This window comes from Aethalodelphis obliquidens, unplaced genomic scaffold, assembly GCF_003676395.1.
Source record: "Aethalodelphis obliquidens isolate GAN/ISIS:26980383/991018 unplaced genomic scaffold, ASM367639v1 scaffold12, whole genome shotgun sequence".
NCBI classification, from domain to species: Eukaryota; Metazoa; Chordata; class Mammalia; order Artiodactyla; family Delphinidae; genus Aethalodelphis; species Aethalodelphis obliquidens.
Genome location: NW_020837956.1, coordinates 42504585 through 42517656, shown reverse-complemented (window position 1 = coordinate 42517656; position 13072 = coordinate 42504585). Strand labels below are relative to the sequence as shown.

General features: G+C 52.1%; 1 protein-coding gene across 6 annotated transcripts in view; it reads right to left on the bottom strand.

Moving 5' to 3' along the window:
* PXDN (peroxidasin) overlaps positions 1-13072 on the bottom strand; it is a 65370-nt gene that overhangs the window by 19692 nt on the left and 32606 nt on the right. For all 6 annotated transcript variants that reach the window (XR_003434223.1, XM_027113881.1, XM_027113878.1 and 3 more), the window contains 5 exons: positions 11330-11499; positions 8913-9030; positions 6845-7014; positions 1276-1548; positions 56-172 (listed from right to left, as the gene is read on the bottom strand). Coding sequence is in view for 5 of the 6 variants with exons in the window: in XM_027113881.1 (XP_026969682.1) it covers positions 56-172; positions 1276-1548; positions 6845-7014; positions 8913-9030; positions 11330-11499 (848 nt within the window). In the remaining variant the exon portion in view is untranslated. The remainder of the gene's footprint in view (positions 1-55; positions 173-1275; positions 1549-6844; positions 7015-8912; positions 9031-11329; positions 11500-13072) is intronic.

Genomic DNA, 13072 nt, shown 5'->3' with positions numbered 1-13072 from the left:
GTCCCAGGAAGGGAAGGACGGAGGGAGTGGGTCACCGTCCTGCCCGACACCTCACCTCCTTTCGTCCAGGCAATGACCGGCTGTGGGTAGCCCTTCGCCTCGCAGTGGAACTCAACTGTCTGACCCTCGATGACAGCTCTGTCCTGGGGCGTCACGGTGAACTGAGGAAGCGCTTCCGGAGGGAAAGACGTTGGAAACGCAACATTTAGGAGACAGCTTTGGGTGAAAACGCCGTTTTGAAGGCACACCGCCCGCCCTCCAAGAGTCCCACCAGGACCCCGACTGTGGGTGCGGCATCCCAAGCAGAGGAAGATGCCGGAAAGTGAAAAGGAAGATACCAAACGCTGGCGCTTCTCAGCGTCACAGTGACAAGCGTGCAGAAGACTCTTAATCTAACAGCACTGAGGCTACAACACAGAACACAGGTAACGACCCACTTCAGCTCCTGGAAGGGGCCTGACCTGAAGAGATTCATCTCACTCCTCAACCTAAACTAACATTTGCAAATGGTATAAAATGTCATCTAGCGCAACTGTGCATAGTGACAGGAGTTATTTTATTATTACTGGGTGAAAAAAAATTACAGAATAATATATGCAATATAATTCCATTTTTATAAAAGCAACAACCACAATCAAAAAAGGTAAAAACCAGTGACATGACTGCTTGGTCATAGGTGCAAAGAAAGGGCCAGAGGACGGATTAAGGACCAACTTTTAGTGACGTGGCTTCCACTGGGGACAGAGGAAGCGGGGTGGGGGACAAAGGAAGCCGGTGGGGACAGAGGAGAAGGAAAGAACTCATTCTCTGCATTTCACACTTCTGTGTTGTCCCAGCGCTTCTTGACCAAAGTCCCGCTGGGCAATTTATTTGAAAACTAATAAACTCATTACAGAGTCAATTAAGGAATTTGGAAACACACAGCATTAAGTCTTAAAACTATACATATTCTCAGACCCTATGTCCAAAAATTGACCCTAAGGAAATTCCAAGATGTGTGTAAGACATACTGATTCCGTACACGCAGGCCTTGGTGAACTGGCATGCGTGCCCACATTCGTGTGGGGAACACAGCAGAAAACTAAAGCTCTGACCCCCTAAAGCCTGCACTTGGAAAATAAACATATCACCAAGTCCCACCGAAGGTCAGATGTGATGGGAGAGGATGAAGCAGGACCCGGGGCTGGAAGACCAGGCGGAGCCCGCGGAGGGGCTGGCTTGAGGGCAAGCCAGGGAGGCTGCGGGGAGCCGGGGCCTCTGCGTGGACGCTCTCACCTTGGACGATGATGAAAGCCGTGGCGTGGATGCTGTCCACGGTGTTGGAGGCGAAGCAGGTGTACTCGCCACTGTCCTCCCGTTCCACGTTCTGGATGTACAGGCCGCCGGACGGTGTGATGCTCACCCGCGGGTCAGCGGGCACGGGGGTCCGGTCGCCTCTGGTCCAGGTGATCCTTGGCGGGGGGTGGCCCGTGGCGCTGCACTCCAGGGTCACACTTTCCCCCACCAGCACCTCCGTGTTCTGGGGTTGGATTACAAAAGCGGGGCGAGCTGTCACAGGAAACACAGATTCAGAGTTAAAATCCTCCACTTTAGCAAATGTTTTTGCTTGGCGTTTCTATTTTCATGCTATTCATTCTAGCTATTAAAGTCTAAAATAAGTAAAACAGAAACAATACAATTGCACACTTTGTCTCCTTTCTTTTTTCAAGAAATGTGCAGACCGCAAAGAGGGTCCGTGGCCTCAGGTCAAACCACCATCAGCAGCCCTGACTGACTGATTCCTTCTTCAGACATGGACCAAACTCTGCAGAAGTCTTACTTTTTTTAAATTCTAAACGTATATGTCAGTCTTTTCAGTAAACCTTGCTAGTAGTTCTTACTGGTTATAGAACATTGTTTTTAAAGGGTATTTAGAACATATAGAAATAACAAATTTCCCTCATTGAAAGAAAAATACAAATTAATACTCTAAAGAGATGGTTATAATTATGATTACAATGAGATGATTTTTCAACTCTAAATCCAGAAAAAAAACCCACACACTTATTACTGAGCTTGTGTGTCGAGCACGTGAAGAAACAGAACTCTCACACGGGGGTAGCACAAGTTGCCACGGTCCACCTGGACAGAAACATGGCCACATACATCAAAACTAAAAATGCCTTCACCCTTTTACCCAGAAATTACTCTGCTAGGAATGTACCCCACAGATACCTGGTTGGCCAAAAAGTTCGTTCGGGCCTTTCCATGTTACAGAAAAACCCAAACGAAATTTTTGGCCAACCCAATATTTTTTACTGGCTTGTAAAACAATATATGTACAACAAGGGGTTTTTATTACTGTGTTGTTTCTTCAGGCTGACATCCTGACCCACAATTTTCCAATCCAAAAATAAAATATTTTTTCATAACTTCTTTCCTCGGTCTCTCTAGCACGAGGCTACTGACAATCTCCATTTATTCCACTTACTGTGAACATCCGTTCAGTTTGCTATAGGATTTCATACACTGATTGGGTGGGGCATTGCCCAAGATTCCGTGACAGTTCAAGTCAGTAAATGGATTACGTACCATGTGGCCCTTCTGAAAAAAAAACCCCAAATTTCCACATTTCAAACCACCTCTGGCCCAAAGGGTTTTGGGTAAAGAGATGGAGACCCGTGACATGTACCCCAAAGGGAACGGGTTACACAGATATTTCATCTGGATAATGGGATTCCATGCCACCACCCTTAAAAAGGGCAAGAGTAAGGTAGTCCCTCATATGTTGAAATGAAAGGTCTCTAAAATCCAGTAAGAAGTAGCTCTGGCCTTGCAGGCACTGGCAGTATTTTCTAGAAGGAGGTTGGATGGAGGTGGGAATTACGTGGACCAGGGAAGGAGACAGGAAAGAGACTTCTCTACATCTTTTCTCGTTTGTTCATTTTTATTTTTAAAAATTTTTAAACTGCTTTATTTTTTTCTTCCAGTTTTATTAAGATATAATTGACACACAGCACTGTATAAGTTTAAGGTGTACAGCATAATGATTTGACCTACATCAGTGATCTGAATTACAGTAATTACCAACAGAAGTTTAGTGAATATCCATCACCTCATACAGATACAAAAGAAAAGAAAAAGGAAAAATATTTCTTCCTCGTGAGGAGAGCCCTTCGGATACTTTTGTTTCTTTTTAAACCCCACTTATCACACATCTAAGTAACAGTGGATCATAGAAAACACAGAAGTGACATTTAATGTTAGCATTTCCAGAGGATGGCAAACTGGAGATGTGGAGCCACGTACAGGGACAAGAACCAAAGGCGAAGCCCATCGTGAGGCATTGGCACGGCCCTGCAATTGTACATGTGGCTTGTAGGACCCTTAGGAGATAAGAGAGATGAGGACACCCCAGGATGAGAGCCAGACAGAAAACTCTAGGACGGGTCCCCAAAATGCTCCACCATCAGTACGAGAAAGAGAAAGTCAGCTCCTACCCCCCAGCCCCCCGCAGGGACCTCTGCTGAGTAGAAGGGAGAAGTAAACCTCATGTCAGCCTTTATCAACCCAAAGTGGGCCGTCATATAGGCCTGCTGTCTACTTCACACTACGTTAGGCAGAAGGAAAGTGACCTCAGTGGAAGAGCTGAGATGCAGGAAGAAATAAAAAGAACTGGAAGTGATAATTACACGGTACAGCTAGACAAACAGTAACAGTACAACATAACAACCTTTTATACATTAAAAAACAGAACTCAGCCTAGAAACTAAGGTGGGTAGTTATATTGGAGACAAACGTAAAGACAGTAACTGCTGATAATTTAAGAATGCATTTGAAATTTCTCTAGAATAACCACTTACAGAAAAGAAATAAGGTATATAACTTCCAAACTAGAAGTAGGAAATAGAAGATGAAAAAAAATATTTCAAAACAAGGCAAGAAACATAGAAAAGGTTGGATAAATTGTCCAAAATAAGAGGTCGAATTTATAAATCTAAATTGCTAACCACAATAAATGTATATGGACTCATTTTTAAAGTCAGTGTGAGTTTTTTTAAAAAACTCTAGCTCTATGCTGTTTACAACAAACACCCCAAATATACTAATATAGAAAAAGGTTCAGAAATAGAGTCACAGGGCTTCCCTGGTGACGCAGTGGTTGAGAATCTGCCTGCCAATGCAGGGGACGCGGGTTCGAGCCCTGGTCTGGGAAGATCCCACATGCCGCGGAGCAACTGGGCCTGTGAGCCACAACTACTGAGCCTGTGCGTCTGGAGCCTGTGCTCCGCAACAAGAGAGGCCGCGATAGTGAGAGGCCCGTGCACCGCAATGAGGAGTGGCCCCTGCTTGCCACAACTAGGGAAAGCTCTCGCACAGAAACGAAGACCCAACACAGCCATAAATAAATAAATAATAATAAGAAAAACACCAAAAACCTGTAGGTTATAAAAAAAAAAAGAAAGAAAGAAATAGAGTCACAGATATAAAAAACAAATTTGTGGTTACCAAGGGGGAAGGGAGGGGGAGGGATAAATTAGGACATTGGGACTGACATACACACACTACTATATATAAAACAGATAACTAATAAGAACCTGCTGTACAGCACAGGGAACTCTTTTCAATACTCTGTAATGACCTATATGGGAAAAAAAAATCTAAAAAAGAGTGGATGTATGTATAGGTATAACTGATTCACTTTGCTGTACATCTGAAACTACTACATTGTAAATCGACTATACTCCAGTAAAAATTTTAAAAAAACGTAAAAAAGAAAGGTTCAGAGCAAAATGATGGGAAAAGTATAGTTGACAGACACTAATCAAAAGAAAGTGGGTTGCATCCATATAAAATCAAACTAACCTTAAGGCAAAAAGCATTAATAATCAAAAGTTTAATTCATGAGGAAGATTAAAAACTGCAAACTTACATGCCCCTAATAATAGCTTCAAAAAGATAGAGTACATTTAGCCCTTTGTGACTCATGGAGACTTACAAATGGGTCCATTATCATTACCTACGTCACGGTGTTGGCAAACCTCTGTAAAGGGCCACAGAGCAAATTTTTTGGGCTTTTCAGGCCATAAATCTTTGCATGTGATTATGTTCCAATAAAACTTAATTAACAGACATTGAAATTTGAACTTCATATAATTATCATGTATTCTAAAATATTACTCTTAAGTTGTTCACATAAAAATGTAAGACACTTTTTTTTTTTTTTTGCGGTACACGGGCCTCTCTCTGTTGCGGCCTCTCCCATTGCGGAGCACAGGCTCCGGACGCGCAGGCTCAGTGGCCATGGCTCACGGGCCCAGCCGCTCCGCGGCATGTGGGATCTTCCCGGACCGGGGCACGAACCCGTGTCCCCTGCATCGGCAGGCGGACCCTCAACCACTGCGTCACCAGGGAAGCCCAAGACACATTTTTACTTCAAAGATCTTGGAAAAACAGGCAGTGGTCCAGGTTTGGCAGCCCCGAGTCTAGGCTGGCAGGCTGCCACTGGCTGACCCACTCACTCTGCAGTGACATTCCAGTCACGGACTGTAGGAGACCCTCCCTGTGCATTTTAGGGAGCAGTGCCAACATGCACAGACTAGTGCACTAAAGAAGGCTCTCGTTCCCGAGAGAGAAACAAAAATTCAGATCAAAAGGGGTTAGATTTGGAACTCTCAGGCCACAGAGAGATTTTAATATTCCCAGCTAGGAATCAATTATTCCGCTAACACAGCAACTTTGCTAAGGAAATGCACTGTTTATGCTCTATTACTCCCTTTTGTCCTCTGACATATACCTACAGAACTGCACCACTCTGTTCAGTATTTTGTGGGTTTCCCTGTGCCTGACAAATTAAGCGCAAGCCCCTTCTGTGACCGGGAGCTCTAACTTATCTGTGGTAGGTTCACAGCCATGTGACTTTGCAAAGATGCTGGACGCCTTGTTCCACTCGGGGAACATGGGATTAAAGGGCTTTGATGTGGCTGCAATATATGCACTGCACTTTCCCTTGAAGGGAAATTCGACAGCTGGGAACTCTCATTCATCAGTAAATCTTGACTGTGCCTATGCTGGGATGAACCAAGTGATACGAAGGTCTCGTACTAGGAATCTAATCAAAGAAACCCACAAACCACTTATCTTGGGATTGAGGGTACTGCAATGCCCTGAACGATAAACCATGAGGGAAACACAGACCCTGGCCCACCTACACGACAATGACACAGGCCCATGGAGGCGGCCTGGCCACCTGTGCTCTTCCAGCAGCCACGGGGGATCAGGCCCACCCTGGGCTCTGCTCCAAGGGCCACAGCTCCTCTTCTGACCAAGGCTCCAAAAGTCAACACTTCGACAAGGGCGGGGTCTGTAACCTGGTGGGACCCAGGCCAATCAAGGCCACAGCCATGCTGCCTTTGGCTCAAACAATCTTTTCAGTTCAGGTGCCAATATTTTAGACCTGGGAATTCTGCATACAAATTCAGATTTCTGGCTTCTTTTAAAACAGCCAAAGCCCTTAGCACAAGAGAGAGCCCACTGCCAACAAGTGAGAGGAGCCCCTGGGACCAGCGTGAGTGGGAGGTGTCGGGGGACGGGGCACGTGTCTGCCCAGGTGTCCACAGCTCCTCTGCACTGTGCTCCCAGCAGCGCCTGTCTCTACTGTCCACTCTGAGTGGCCGTCCTGGATCAGGGGTTGATGGTGGACCAGGGCAATGGTTGGGGGTCACCTATGACCCTGAGCCGACCCTGCTGTAGCAGCTTAAACGGGAGACCTTGGTGTTTGTCTTTTACCACCAGGTGCAAACAAAGAAGGGAGTGGACCGGGAAGAAGGTGGGCTCTAAGTGTCTGAGTGAGCACTCAACGTACCTGGAGACCCGAAGTACCTGAGGGTCACCTCCTGCGTCTTTACCTCTCCGGCCACGTTTTTCGCCATGCACTGGTAGATGCCCTGGTCTGTCTCCCGCGTGTTCTGGATCATCAGGGTCCCATCGTCCAACAAGTTCAAGCGGGAGTCCGTCTTCATGCTCAGCTCGTTACTGGAAAGACAGACCTGGCAGGCTCAGGCTCTGAAACAAGGAAACACCTGGTCCCCCGCGGCGGGCTTCTGTCCTGGCGCAGAGGCCCCAGCCTGGAGGCATGCAGCACCTGGAGATGCGGGGTCTTAACTCGCCTTCCTGGAAACTTTCCTTCCCAGCAGCCTGACTTACCGGCATTTCTGGAAAAAGTGTTTATGCACTGTGTTTATTTGCATCTGTGATTAACTCACATATTCACTTTTATTATTTACATGTTCAACCTACAAATGTTTCAAAGTGGTCCTCGTTCCAAAGGGAAAAAATGAACAGAGTGGAAAAAATTCGCACGAGAACTTTCCCTTCGTTTCTGGCAAATCCATTCGAGGCAAAGGGGTAGAAACATTTAAGTTATTAAAAGTGGAAGATTACAAACGTCCCCAGAACAACACCGCCACTGTTCGAGGGATTTCCCAGGACCCCTCTCAGAATCCAGGTGCCCACAGGCTACAGACCCAGCTGCGGGAGGCGCTGTCCGGTTCCCCGCCCACCTCCCTCATGCTGTGCTCCACCTGCACCAACCACGCCGCCAAAACTGGCATCTCCGTCCTTCACGAGCACTTCCGGATGGAGGCAACAGACCTCTCAGGCCCCATAAGTGAGGCTCTTCCTGATGTGGCCCAGCTTTTTCCCACAGACACCGTGAGCCCCAGGGGAGGCTGGGCTGCTGCAGATGGGCCCCGGGCGCAGCTGTGCACCAGACGCCGGCCTGGGGCCTTGGGTCTCCCTCTGCCGTGACTGGCTCTGCGATGTTAACTCTTAGTATCCAAGTGTTGACTGACAAACGTGGGTGTGACCACTCACGAATGCAGGTGTGCTGGCCTTGAGCGAATCTGTGCTTCTCTGCCTCTTGAACGCACACTCCCCAAAGGAAGCTCTCCCGTGTTCGCTCTGGAATTTACCTCTTGCCACCCTCAGAGCTGTCCCAGATCCCAAGGCACTGGGGACAGGCCAGCATCTCACGTTCCCCACACAGCTCTGGCCCCGAGCCCCGCGTCAGCTGCGCTAGGTCGACGACAAAGTCAGGCCTAGAACCACTCCATGCCTCCATGGCAGGTGCATCTCGGGTGACCCCCCAGGCTCGCTGCCCTGTTCTCCTGTGCAAACACCGCTGGACTCGAGAGCTGGTGTCAGGGGCCCATCTCCTCTCACCATCGCGACTAAACCCAGCCAGGGGCTCTACGGGCCACACTGAACCCACAGGAGGCTCTGCTGGTGAGTGAGCGCAGGCGGGGTGCTAGCGTTTACAGCAAGCACGGGGGCAACGACGACAACGTGGCCTCCCGCGGAGGTTTCCTGCCCAGGACTCGGTTCAAAGCGGATGCGTACAGGTGCCGCCCTTCAGCCCAGACGACCCTTGGTGGTCTGACCCCCGCGGGGATCCCCTGCGGGGATCTGACCACACCCCCCCCATACCAAGATGCTTGTGGACAGAAGGCGAGGCCTAGGTTTCCGGAGACTAATCAGGTGCACAGGAGCGAAGTGCGTGCGTTCACCTCACAGGGTCTCCCTGAAGATGCCACCCGCAGGGAGGGCCCTCCCTCACCTCCTTGGGACGCAGGGACCTCAGCCCCGGTTCCGTCCCCTTCCTCTCCCCGGACGGGGGTAACTGCCCCTTCCGTGATGACCGGCCTCGCTGACCCGGACCAAGCCCGGCAGAGGGTGACTCGGGCCGTGCGCCTCGCAGAGGCCGGGATGTGCCCGGCGGCGACTTCAAAGCAGGAAGGTTGCCCAGAAAGCACTCCCTCCTCCTTGCTCTCCTTCCAGGGAGGAGGGTCAGGGCGGGCGGACTGGCCGTGGCTCACGGGCAGCTGCATGCAATGGGACCCGGCGCCCCTGGCGGCCCGTCCGGAGCCACTTACTTGTTTCGGAGCCAGATGATCTCGGGCTTGGGGTTGCCCTCAGCCCTGCAGGTGAAGAAGACGGTGTTGCCCAGGGTGACGTCTGCGTCCTGCGGCTCCGACGTGATCCGCGGCCTTTCTGCACCAAAAAGGAAAGCGGGCCTTCCTGGTCTTAAACCGTCACGTGACAAGAACCTAGAGCAAATCCCTTCTGTTCGAGACAAAACCACTCCCACGAGAACGGCGGGGGGCATCTCCACGGAGAAGACGGTGTTAGAGCCGAATTACACAGCATTGCCAGCATCTGAGGTCCACCCGCTGAGAACCCCGGCAACCAGTGGCGCTGAGCCTCTGACAGACAGAGCACCGGCTGACGACCTCAGTGGGCGCTCCCCCCGAGAGCCGGACACTCGTGAGCCAACAGTTTTAGGGAATGAAAGGACAGACAGTGGCACTTTTCAGCTGAAGCCACCACGAAGGCAGAGGCTGTGCAGGTGCGGCCAGGGGCTCCCAACCGCGGGACCATCTCAGTGTGGGGTTCCCACTGCAGTCCCTACGGCCACCCAGTCACTGAGCACAGAGAGGCATCCCTCCTGCACTCCAGCTGCTGGGTGACTGTCCTCTGTGTCCTCACAGCAGGCTGGACTGGTCACCTACTAACCAGGAAACTCAGACAGCTGACCCCTCTCAGCCCAGATGTATTCACTGACCTGCCACGTGCAAATGCGTGTGCTCCTGTGTGTGTGTACATGCGTGCACGTGCCTGCAAGTGTGTGCACAGTGCCTTCACAACACCTGGCATCTTAAACAGCCACAAAAGGCCGTCTGCGTGTCTATTACTGCACAGCGTCAACAGGAAACCCCTCGGACTCACCGCCGGCCACGTTAACCCCCCGAGGCCGCGCTGCTCCCGTTTCCACTCCCAGGCGCCCTGCTCCCCATGCCAGTCTGGACACTGCGGCTCCCTCTGCTGTAGCCGGAGGACCCCCAGCCCCACCGCTCATCCCTGGTGCCACACTCGCCCACTCGCCATCCTCTCTGACGTGCTGAATTCGGGAACGTGGAGAAAGCTCTGCTTCTCCATTCTGTCTCCAGGAAGAGGCAATGGTGCTGAAGGAGCTGGAGGAAGGACCACCCTCTTGAGCGCCCCCCAGTGACCCTGAGTGACCGGCAGCAACCGAGGACCTGCCAGGACACTGAGGGCAGAGGCATCGTCCCCAGGCGTCCCGCGAGGCCCCGGGAGTTCAGAAAGTTCAAGGCACCACCGCCTCGGTCACCCCAGCCTGGCCCCTGTTGACAAGGTCGGAGCTGGGCTGGGGTGGGGTTGAGGGAGGAAGGTCCGCTCCTCCCCCAGAAGAGAGGTGGGCACAACCCAGGCCGACTCAGGAGGGCAGCCCCAAGGTGGGCACAGGGAAGTGAACCTGTCGTGACCCCCGAGCAGGTCCAGAGGGTAGAGGTCAGAGGGAGCAACCACCCCCTCTCCACCTGTCCTTTGCCCAGGAAGCCGACCCTAAGGAGACAGTCTGGAGAACGGGGTGCACACAGCACAGCACTGCTGCCCACCCTGAGGGACCCCTGCCAGCAGAGCAGCCCTTACAAAGACGCGGGCACGACGCGCGGAGGCCACAGGGTGGCCCTGGGACTGAAGTCAGCCACCTGCACACACTAGAGGCAAAGGAGCCTGACTGTACGGGGATCGCTTGTAAAGCGTCACAAACAGCGACGAGTGAGGTTACGTAACTGCGGGGGGGGGTGGTTCCTGTGAAATGGAGTGACCTTCAAAGTAATTAATTCTGTTTTCAATATTTGAAAATAATAACGATGCTCTGGAGAACCTAATTTTAGCATCACCCCCCCCCCCCCGCAAAAGTGCTAAACTTCAAAGGAAAGCTGGATTCCCTGGGCCTTTGTTTATCAGGAAGATTCGTCCGGCGAGATTTGGCTTCACTCCTTTTCTTGTGTTTCTTCGTGAGGCACTGCGTACGCGCAAGCGGTGCACAGGTGCGACAAGCCAGACAAACTCGGCTACGGCCACTGGGCGTGGCCACCACCCAGATCCAGACCCAGGAGGCTGCCGGCTCCCAGCCAGCAGCCCTGCGCCCTCCCCCGGAAACCGCCCCCGCCCCCGCCCCCCAGCCCCCCGTGGGGTCCTGCCGGCCAGGCAGCTGCAGCCTCTAGAGGCAGAGGCCTGGAAGGAGCAACAGGTAGTGGTGCATTTCAGGTGCCTATTTTTTTTGCAGGGAAACCTGAAAATTAAACCCAAGTTTATTACCAGATAGTTTCTTACAGGTACTACAGAGACGGGCTTTGTAAAGCAGGGTCCGGTCAGGTCCCACCCAGACCTGATCTGTGGGTCAGCCAGTGACAGCTGGAGACAGGGCTGCACACGCTATGCCCTCTGGACACCAATGCGGGCCTGGGTCCCGGGACTCACTCACCACAGTCCAGCTCCTCCGGGGTGATGGCGGCCACCGAGCGCCCCTGGATGTGCCTGGGGTATTCACAGGTGGCCGCTGCCTGCGCATTCCCCGACCGGGCGTAGCTCTTCAGCAAGTCCGCCAGCCACAGGATCTCACAGTCACAGTGAAGCGCGTTGGAGTCCAGACGCCTACGAGGAGGAAGCCGCAGCCGGTGAGACGGGGGATGGGCAAGGGCTGACCCGGGCCAGGGAGACCCGAACTGACCAGCAGGGACGGGGCCCGCAGACAACACAATCTGACCCGGTCCTGCCCGACCAAGGGATCCAGCAGAGATACACACTCGGCAGAAGGAAGAGCCCGAGAGCAGGGGAAACCCGAGTAACGCAAATAAAGGGTGGGGAAAGGAGCAATCAAATACTGTCTATTTTAGGTTCAAGACCAAGGGACAGACACGTGCTGGACGAGTCCGGGAAGTTTCATGAAAAGCACAAGACAGGAGCCTTCGTAAAATCAGTAATGCAGAAATCCCCACCACCCGGAACTACTCCCGAACTCTCACCACCACTGGCGCTGCGCCATCATGTACTACCTCACTTAACCCTTAAATACGCCCTAAAGGACAGTCAGCCCACAGGGCGCAAACCTCAGCTGCTGAACTAAGTGCCGGGAGAAAGTGCCCCACGGGGCTGGACACATCCGTCCCAGCAAGCGGAACAGGCAGGGTGTCATCTCCTCCCTCGGAAACGATGACCATTTATGCAGCAAAGCACGAGGTAAGGAGTGTAACGGGGGAACGTGAACCGAGAGCGAGGAGGTGGCAGCAGGGCCGGCCCCGTTCAGAGGGAGCTCCCCGGGATCAGAGCCGAGGGGCTGCCCTCGGGCGTCCACTGAGCTCACACCTGCCGGCCAGTGCTCCCCAGGGAGGCGGGCCCGTGATGGCCCACCTCCCACTTGCATTTCTCCAGGATGCTGGCTCGGAGGGGGCAGCAGGCAGAACTGGCCCTCTGTCTGGACAGCCAGCTCCGATGAGCACGTCCCGCGGAATCCATAGGGTTCAACGCAGACATGACAGAACCTCCCCCCCCGCCGATTCCTCAGGTCAGCAGGCCGTGGGGGACCTAGAACCTTTCCGGCACCCGCTGACCCCAGAGCCCCTCTGAATAAACGGCAGGACCTCTGTGCTCAGGACGGGCCCTAGTGACAGTGGATGAGCAGGTGTGTGACCCTGGCCAGCGGCCCCTGGGCCGAGCGGCCAGAGCAGGAAGCCCCCGACTGCATGCTCCCCTCTGCCGTCTGGTGGGGAGGGGGAGGTTCACTGGGGCCGAGAAACCTAGGGTTTCACAGGCCAAGCAGATGGAGAGGGCAGTGCTAGACCATCAAAAGGCCAAAAAGGAGGCAGAGACGGAGAAGGACCTTTCCAGCCTTCTGTAGACTCTACCAAACAGGCAGTGTTTCTCACCTGCCACCCTAGAATGCAGTTTTTAGTTTGGCTAGGGATTTCTTTATCCTATAAAGAAAAAAATCGTAAATAGTGAGGAAACTGTGTCTTACTTAACTCTAGAGAGAAACAAAGGCCACTCTGGGCCCAGGCCTGGTAATCTGACTTTTCTATCTCTTTCTTAAGTCCAGTTCATTGTACACTCTCAGTAATACCTAACTGAAAAACAATGGCCTTGAAGAGCTCGGAGAAAAACACACAAAAGATGTCAGATAGCTTTCTCCATCAGCTATTATAAGAAATTACTCAGTGTAAAGATAAAT